The following is a 10,346-nucleotide window of genomic DNA, read 5'->3' as shown; positions in this document are numbered from 1 at the left end:
AATAGTTGTTTGCGAAGAATAGTAGTATGTTAAAAGATAAGATTTTTCAATTTCCAAGCAAACGAAAACTAGAAAGTAGGTCAGAGTACCAAAAAATATTCACTCTACTATATTTTCCCAAAAAAAAAAAATTCCCCTATGAATCCCATTTCTATTGCTTAGCTTAATTGCATCACGCTTCAATAAGCCACATTCACATTATTTAAGATATTTTACTTTCAATCATAGTAATACAATCTTAAGTAAAATTTTTATGATATTCTCACAAAGATTTGCCATATGAAATTTGGATATTGTCTTTTAAATAATTCTTTGTAAAATTAACACCAATCTATTTCTTAATATATGAGTAGTATACAACAATAAGATATGCACAAATTCTAGTATGTGACGTCTCAACATGAGACATACCTCTTACTTGGTTTAAATAGCCCAATAATAGAAACTTTTAGCTTATACGCCTTTTGTTTTGAGGTCGTCGTACCGTGAGAAGGTTTCGTACAAAACGGACTGCAAGATATGCTCTATTAAATTTTATTAGAATATAATATTTTTGAATTTAAAAGCTAGGTATATAAGTTTTCCAATTAAAGTTTCTTAGACAATATATTTATTTTTTTTATGTTGAAATATGCTATTAATAAAGTTTCTTCATCAAAATTTTAATTTCCAAAATATTTCATGAAGAAACAAAAAATACATGCTAATTAAAAATTATTTTGAAAATATTGTCGGATGATTATCCAAATTTATCCGAAAAAGTATGAGAACATTAATTATACTTACATTAACATTCTAATTTTTTTTCATTAAATGTACAATATATTATAAAATCCTCTATCTATTTTACAAGAAATATTATAATTTGATAACAGTAATTGCATTTTTATTTAAAATTTATATTTATATATACTCTTATATTAATAATGTCGTAGTGGTGTGATAATTTAAAATATGACACTAACTTTGATTTTTAATAATTATTACATTTACATGGTAATTGTTATTTATCAAGTAATATTATTTTAATTACATCTTGTGCTTTATTAGTTTAGACATTTTCATCAAATTAGACATTTTATAAATATATCTTGAAAAAATTAAATTATAATATACCTTATTAATTTATTATTGTAACCATTTAAAACCAATAACAATATATATTATAATTAAGTATATAATATATACTCTAACGATTATAATCAATAAAATTAGATTATATACCTCAATAATATCTAAGTCATAACCATTTGGATCAAATCATGGGAATACATAAAGAAATAGAGAATTGGGGGTATCACGTGTAGAATATTAAAATCTATATGTTTGATAATTCTGACATTGATGATGGAAAAGTCTTGAGCAATGACCAATATTGACAATGGCTTAATGACTTTGTTTTCAATGTTTTAGAAATTTTCATAAACCATTACTAGTTGGAATAATCTTTAATTTATTTTTTTATTCAGACTAGGTTAGAAAAATAATCCTATAAAAAAGAAAGAAAGATTTAATTTTTCTTGTAACAAAGGCAAAAAATACAACTCTCAACTATTAAGCTAACCGTTCATGATTCTCTACTTGCATAAACTTAAAAAAATTAAATAAATAGTGTTTTTTAAGACGCATCCATAATGATTACGTTATTATATATTTAAATTAAGTTAGTATTATGTTAATTAAAAGACTTTTACTCCCAAGTTAAAACACGTAACATAAAGTTTTAGTTTGACATAATAACTTATCATGCATGACTTTTTCCATTAATTGATATATATCTTGACCATAAAATTAACTTTCTAATACTCCTCTATATATATATATATATCGAACATAAAACCCATTAAATAGCATGCACTAAGTACAAAATACCCCATAAAAATAAACATGAAAACCCTAAATTCTTCTTTAGTTCTCTCTAATCTTATACTAATAATTCCATTAATCGTACTCATACTATTAAATTATTCATCCCATGTTATAGCAATTACTCCAACTCCAAACATTGATAATTTCCTACAATGCCTTTCATCACACTCAAACAATGATCAATCACATCCAATCTCTAATGCAATCTACACACCGAAAAACTCAACATTCTTAAATGTTCTTCATAATTACATACGAGAAAGTAGATTCAACACATCATCAACCCCGAAACCCTTAGCTATAATCACAGCATTAGCTCCATCCCATGTCCAAGCATCAGTAATCTGCTCGAAATCGAACGGTTTAAAGCTTACAATTCGAAGTGGTGGGCATGATTTTGAAGGATTCTCATACGTTTCAAATGTTCCATTTGTTATCCTTGACATGTTCAATCTAAGATCAATAGATGTTGATATAAAATCTGAGACTGCATGGGTTCAATCTGGAGCAACACTTGGTGAAATTTATTATGAGATTGCACAATACAGTAAAGTTCATGCTTTTCCTGCTGGTGTGTGTTTTACAGTAGGAGCTGGAGGGCATTTTAGTGGAGGTGGGTATGGGAATTTGCAAAGGATGTATGGATTATCTGTTGATAATATTGTGGATGCCCTAATTGTGGATGTTAAGGGTAGGATTTTGAATAGGAAGAGTATGGGGGAGGATTTGTTTTGGGCGATTAGGGGAGGAGGAGGTGCTAGTTTTTGTGTTGTTTTATCATGGAAAATAAAGTTGGTTCGAGTTCCGGAGATTGTTACGGTTTTTAGTGTTTCTAAAACATTAGAAGAAGGTGCAACAGATGTTGTTCTTCAATGGCAACAGGTTTCTACTACTATTGATAGGAAGCTCTTCATTAGAGTGCAACCGCAGGTAAAAGTTTGCAATATTTGAATTAATGTCATGGGGTAAATATTTACAAGAGAATTAAAAGTCAAACTACCCTATTAAAGGATAAAATAAAAAGAATATGATTGTTATGGTTAAAAGAATAATTATAAAGGATCAATTGGATAAGTTATTCTTTTTATTTTGCGTAAATATTTACCCTAGTGTGATTTTTTATTAGTCCGAAAAATAAATGGCTCAGATCTTTAAGTAATAGTTGACTAATAATATACTCCATATTTCACACCTCTTCTCACAATAGAGCCTTTTGGGTTGAACTATGGATGCAACCTAAGCTTTCCTAACATTGAATAATCCACTTGAAATGAGGAAAAGATGAAATTTGAATTAGTGATGGACTTCTTTTGTGATTGATCTAATACCATATCAACCGATTAGTTTAGGAAAAAGTTTAAACTTATCATATAAACTATGTAATATGTAACGTGTGTATACTCTATCAAGTTTTATATAAGTAAATTAAGCTAGGTCTTTCTCATATTTGACGCTAAATATTCCGTGACTTAGAGTAAAAATCTAATTTCACATGATAAATCAACTTATTTTAAAGAAAACTTGTTAAAATTATACATAAGATTAAGCTTATTCTTATCAATATTTATTTATAGCTCTAATTAACAAACTTAAGTTCAAATTTGCAACAGGTAATCGAAAAGGAAGGGAAGAAGACAGTACAAGTATTATTCATAGGGTTATATCTTGGACAAACAAAAACCCTAATTCCATTAATGAGCAAAAATTTTCCACTCTTAGGCCTAAAACCAAAAGAATCCAAAGAAATGACATGGATAGAAACTGCTCTATTCTGGTATAATATACAAGAAGGATCTCCCTTAGAAGTACTACTGGATAGAACACCATCTCCTTCTGGTTCTTTCTCCTCAAGGAAATCAGATTATGTCAAAAAACCAATCACAAGATTAGGGTTAGAAACAATATGGAGTAATATGATGAACTTGAAATTTGTAAATGCAACTGTTTTACTTCAATGGAATCCTTATGGTGGTAGAATGAGCGAAATCTCTGAAAAGGCAACACCATTTCCTCATAGAGCGGGAAATTTGTTTTTGTTTCATTATATTACTGCTTGGGAAGATGATCGATATGAAATAACTCGTATAAATGTTGAAGCAACTCGTCAACTTCATGATGCCATGACTCCTTTTGTGTCTAAAAACCCAAGAGAAGCTTTTTTAAATTATAGGGATATTGATATTGGGAACAATATGAATGGCACTTTAGGTTTTGCTTTTAAGTATTTTAAGGCTAATGTTAATAGATTGTTGCTTGTTAAGGCTAAGTTTGATCCCTCTAATTTCTTTAGCTATGAGCAAAGTATACCACTTTTACCAAAGAAACACTAATAAACTCAAACTCAGATTTAGATTCATCATATTCTACTAAATCAATGATCATATTCTACTAAATCAATGACGTATCTGATAAAATGTGTTTATAGACGTACAATTATCCTTTATGGTAATTTTGTTGTCAAATGTTCGTATGCATTATAATTCTTGCTCCATTTGTTGGTGCACACTGATGTAAAATAAATAAGTTGTAACACTATGTATAAATGAATAAATTTTCTTGTAATTTTATTTATGAAATAATGTTTTAGATTATACAAAGTTGTGATGTTATTATGAAATATAAGAAAAAAATGTAACATTTGGGAAATTAATATTTTAAGACGAGTAAGTTTAAGAGAATTATCAGTGCGAGGATGATCTTAAATACACATGATATGAAACATTCTCAATTTAATTTCTCTCCTTTTTTTCCTTTTCTTTTATTTTGATTAAAATACCCAAAATTTTCCCTCCCTCTCACGACATCAAGCCCAAACAGCAGCCAAAACCCCAATCCTCATTCTTTGAAGCTTCCCTTCGAAAACCCAACAATGGCGACTGAAAATCCTTCGAAAACCCAACAATGGCGGACTAAAATTCCTTCGATCCTTAACAATGGCGGTTGTTGTCACTGCTCTTTCCCTCCTCTTTTCAACATCCTTTGAAATTAGGGTTGAAATTCGTTCTTTTCTTGATAAATCCTTCAATTCAAGAACAAATCCTCTTTTCACGGTCGTTCTAACTTAGAATTTCAACAATAATCGAAGCAACAATCATCTTTGTTCCATCTGTTGCCTCGATTTTCGGAAATAACGAACAAATAACAGGTATGATTCTCTCTTTCTCTGAATTTCAATTCTATAATTTCTGATCATGAAATTTCGATCTAACCCTTCTCTCCCTCTCAATTCATCTGATTTCTTTGAACCCAACAGCTGCACCGTGAATGTCGCCCTACCTTCTTGAGCATTTTCGAAGAATCAAGCCTTCTTGCTATCTCTTCCTTCGGCACATCCCATTACATGGCAAGAAGGTAGTCAAGTTTCTTTTGTTAATTTTGTTATTTGATCTTGTTAGCTGCATCTTTCGAATATATGCAATTGGATTACCATTTCTTGATTATATTCAATTGTCATACCCTTATCAAATTATTCTTTTCAATCAAAACTTAATGAAATTAAGCATTTGAGATTCATTGTATAAGTTGCTCAATTAAAAAAAATGGACAATTGATAATTAGTAGTAAACTGTGGAATGTGGATTAAGACTGATGGATCTTGAGGATTAGTATGATATTTGTGAACATCAAATTTAAGAAATTGATGGAAAATGATTGTTGATGGTAAGGTTATGGATGATTTAATGTTCTTGAATAGGTTATTATATTCTTTTGAGGACTTTTGGACTTTGAGTTTGTATATTCACAATTGTGTTTGATTGAAATATAAGGAGAGTCCTAAAAGTGAGTAATATTGAGAAGAATGTTAAAGAAGTCTAGATCGTGTCTATAAATCTTGATGACATATTACAGCTTGGGTTAGAACACGCATAATTCTTTTTAAAGATTAGATATGCTAGAAAAGAATCCATGAGTAAGTTACGGTCTTAGGAGGAGATGCAATGAGCTATATGAACCTAGTTTGTAGTATCGAACGCTTTGTTGTGATGTTATGTTTGTTATGCTTCAGGAGACGACGTCATCGAGGAACCTTTCTAGCCGATAGCTGCGAATCGATCACGGCTCTTTGAAGCGTAGTAGCAGTCCCTTAAAGGGTCTGATCAGACTACATTCTTGAAATAAACTTTTTACTAAAGCTCTTTTGAATTGAAAATTGTTGAGACAAATGTTGTTGTGAATGTTTATGCTGATATTATGATATAGTCAATGGATCGGGCTTGCGAGCTGGTCATTGACGGAGTTGAGAAACATTGTTCCCTGCTCCCTGTTTGAAGCGAATTGTCATTGAGATATTGACTAGCTTCACCCGAGAGTGACATAGCCTTAGAGCTATGGATGTTCCTCTCAACTAGACTCCCTGTGCGCACATAAATCTAGGGAACTGATGTTGTTTTTAAACCTATGATTTGAATTATTGTGTTTTGTTGTTTTGGATTGTTACTTCTCATTCAGTTTAATCTGACCCTCTGTTGTTTCCATCTTTTAGTTTTTCTACAGATCGGAACCAGACGGGAATAATGGATTAGCGGAGGTGATTAATGGTTCCAAGGATGTATATGGAGCTGAGTACTTAGGAATTATAGATTTGTATTAGGAATTTTGGATAAATGTAAATTTTTTTTGGTTGTGCTGGTTATATCGGACTTGTAGAAGAATTGTATGATTATCTTGTGTATTAGTTAGATGTTGGTTTTGGGATTTAGCTGAGTTAGTCACGTTGAAGAGCTTGTGACCTCTTTGCTTGAGTTTTGGAAGTGTGATTTCAGTTTCTTGGGAAACGAACCCAGTGATGACTCTGTTTACCCAGTCAACGGTAAGTCGGGTTGTTACAAAAAACCTATAACATGGTGACGTTTATACATATGTGTCTATTTTTTTATCTATTATTTTCCAAATATATCTATAACTATTATTAAATTAGAACACTGTTGACATTATCACTTTTTAAAATTGCTCATTAGTCACTATCTAAACAAAAATTTTCCCTCTACTACTCAATGATGATGTCATTCTTATTATGTACTGTTTATATCTTTGATTTTATTACTTTTTAACTATGACTATAATAATTTTCAATATTTGTAAATTTTATATTTTTTTATGTCACATCATATAATGTATTAGAAAATCATATATATTATTTTTTTTTAAGATGGTTAAAACACAATTTACTTTTATTAGGATTTTTTTTGTTATTTATACAATTGGTTTACTTAAATGCAATGTTTAATTCTAATATGATTCAGATTGTGACTATCTTTATGTGAGTCACTTATATTTTTTATGAAAAAATTTATTTTTTTTGTTTAAACTTTTATAAAATAATTTTATATATTTTTAGGTTAAATTTGATTTTGAAATGTGATATTAATAGTTGTAATACTTTATATAAATTAATGTAATATTTATTTTTGTCAGCATAAATTGGTATGTTATTTTTTATTTAAAAACTCATAATTTTGTATTGTAACTCCAGATAAATATATTTATATCAAGTAAAACAAAGACTTTAGAAAATTCAAAAACCTACTGTTTCCTATAATGTAGGAACGTTTGACAACATATCCGTAATCTTAGGAAATCTGATTCCACGGTATTAGGAAGGTCTATATTTAGCACAAATAGTTTATTTTAGACTAAACATGTTGTGATTAAAATATCATTTAAACCTATTTATATTAAGAAAATAGTCAATATTAGATCCACAAATATAAGAGACCTATTTCCACATATTTAGGAATGACTTACTCCCTAAGCAACTTTTCTTCTTTAATTTTGATTTAACTTAATCATTTTGGACCAAATTAATAATAAACATATTATTATCAATAGAATAATAACACTCAATCCATTTTGCTTAATTGATAAAAACATGTGACAATAACAAACCTTTGACTACTGCTACTTATTTAAGTCACATTTCAATTGACTAATGATTTAAGGAAAACACATCAATTAGTACCAAATAAACATATATTAAATTCTTTTAAACTTTGATTTCTTGATTAATTTAATATGCATTTTGAATATCATTATTTAAAGAAATATGAGTCTTCAGATAATAAGATAAATAATAAAAGATTTCATTACATTAATTCTTTATACCAAAATGAAATCTTTAAGAAAGTAATTTTTTTAATAAATTTTTTTTACGTAAATATAAAATATTTATTTAAAAAAATATCTTTATTTAAATTATAAAATATGGTTTGAATTAGTTCAAATCATAATCATAATCATTATAATCAGAATTATATCATAAAACATATTATATCATGATCATGAATACTAATAGGAATATAACACATGGCGACTTCTTATGTTTTTCTAAATAAATATAAAGCTAAATTAGGTAACTATTTTTAGTAAATCCATAATTGATTGCGTGAAAATTTATTTTCCTCAATAAATTAAAACTAAATAAGATAATAAGTAAGTATTTTTAAAGATTTCATTACATTAATTCTTTGAGTAATTTGCCTAATTGCGAATGAAAAATAAAAAAAATTTCAACTTTGATGTTCCCTAAAACTTAATTCCCAAAATAGTGTTCATATAAATAAATAGTTTTACTAAGCTATAGTTTTTTTGGTTCGGTAACTCCAAACCTGTAAGAGGATAATGCTATTTAATTTGTCAAGCAAATATATGTGTTAAACAAATTCAAAAACTACTTCTACATACAACTAAAAATATCAATCAAGTCCAAAGTCAAATCAATAAAGATGTTTGTTGAAACTACTATCCTTGATTTGCAAATTGGTTAGGGCTACCATAGAACTTGTGTGACTTTACCATGACTAAAGTCAAAAAGACCTGTCAAATCATGCAAACACCCACATATACTATTATCAAATTTAACAAGCATTCTATTAAAAAAATATAACAGTTTAACAAATATGTAATGTGTAAGGTTACCTCTAAATGAAGATAACATTATCATTGTGATTTGTTGTTAATAGAAAAAAAAAAAAGAAAACTTTGATAAAAAAAAATAGCAATTTGATGTGAATAAATAAGCTTTGATAAAGTACACTAGCAATTTGATGTGGATGCTACCATCTTCTTCGTTTACTGTCAATCACAATAAACTGTGATTGCATTAGAAATGGATAATAAATTGTAGTAGAATAACCGTTTTGTAACAATTGATGAATTGCATAACAAAGTCAATTAATAAATTGACTAAATAAAATAAACATCAACGTAACATAATAATATTCTTATTGAAAGAACGACTAACAAATTCAACATCAACATAGCATATTGTAATATTCTTATTGAAATAGCATAGTAACATCAACCATTTACTGTAAAGCTGACTGACAGATTTGTGATTATACAAGTCACTTAATAATATTCTTATTGAGATCCAAAAATATAAGACAATAAATACAAGATAAATAACATCATGATTATAACTTATTAAGTCAATTGTTAGGATAGGATTTGCAAACCAAATATTTTAGCTTAGTAAAACTTCTTACCTATAAGAACACTGTTTTGGAAATTAAGTTTTAGAGAACACCAAGGTTGGAATTTTTTTATTTTCTAACACCCATTAGGCAAATCATTCTAATTCTTTTTACCAAATAAAAATCTTTAAGAAATTAATTCTTTCAAAACAATTATTTTATATGCAAGTAAAAATTTATTTTAAATAAGATACCTATTTAAATTAGGAAAAATTGACATTAGTAATCCAACATTTTACTCATCCGTTGTGAATAATCCAAGTTTTTTATTATTTTCTAATAATCCAATGTTTGCCCTTAGTTCGCTGTGAATAATCCAACTTTTATTTTAGTTTGCTGTGGGCATACCCTATTATTACCTATTATTAGTAATACGGTATGTTGTGGGCAAATTTATCACAAAGGTTGGATTATTAGAAAATAATCCAAAGGTGGGATTATTCATAGCGGATGAGTGAAAGGTTGGATTATTAGTGTCAAATTTTCCTTTAAATTATTTAATATTGTTTGAATTAGCTTAAAATTAATCATCATAAAAATACTAATTATAATATAATTATTTTAATATGAATTATTAACGCAAATTAATAACAACAAAAATAAATTATAAAATAATAAAAACATATAATATAAAATAACTCATGTAAATAAAAAAAACATATATAATATTTACTACATAAAAAATTAAAGCAAGCTAATCACAAAAAAAATATATATATCAAATAATAAAATAAAAAAATGTATAAAATAACTCATGTAAATAAAAATATATAGTAAATAATAAAATTAACGCCAGCTAAATAATAATAAAATAATAAAATTTAACACTAACCTTTGTTAACCCCACTTTGCTTTTGTTTCCAAAATATAACAATGTATAATAATGTTACGTTTGCTTATTAATAAAAAAATATAGCGACAACACAACAACCATCGCCATTTTAAATTCAAAATTCAAAAAGTAGCTGTTGAAAAAGGTGACGAGCTTGCTACCACAAAAGGTCG

The 10,346-nt window shown here is 27.7% G+C and overlaps 1 protein-coding gene across 1 annotated transcript; it reads left to right on the top strand.

Annotated features, from left to right (window-relative positions):
• The first annotated feature begins 1,871 nt into the window (after nucleotides 1-1,871).
• LOC130809273 (berberine bridge enzyme-like 4) lies at nucleotides 1,872-4,462 on the top strand. The gene is made up of 2 exons (XM_057674975.1): nucleotides 1,872-2,799; nucleotides 3,480-4,462. The coding sequence occupies exons 1-2, from the start codon at nucleotides 1,888-1,890 to the stop codon at nucleotides 4,197-4,199; spliced, it is 1,632 nt and encodes a 543-aa protein (XP_057530958.1). The 5' UTR covers nucleotides 1,872-1,887; the 3' UTR covers nucleotides 4,200-4,462.
• Nucleotides 4,463-10,346: the final 5,884 nt, after the last annotated feature.

This window comes from Amaranthus tricolor, chromosome 3, assembly GCF_026212465.1.
Source record: "Amaranthus tricolor cultivar Red isolate AtriRed21 chromosome 3, ASM2621246v1, whole genome shotgun sequence".
Lineage (NCBI taxonomy): Eukaryota > Viridiplantae > Streptophyta > Magnoliopsida > Caryophyllales > Amaranthaceae > Amaranthus > Amaranthus tricolor.
The sequence above is the reverse complement of the archived record's forward strand: the minus strand, read 5'-3'. Positions and strand labels throughout refer to the sequence as shown.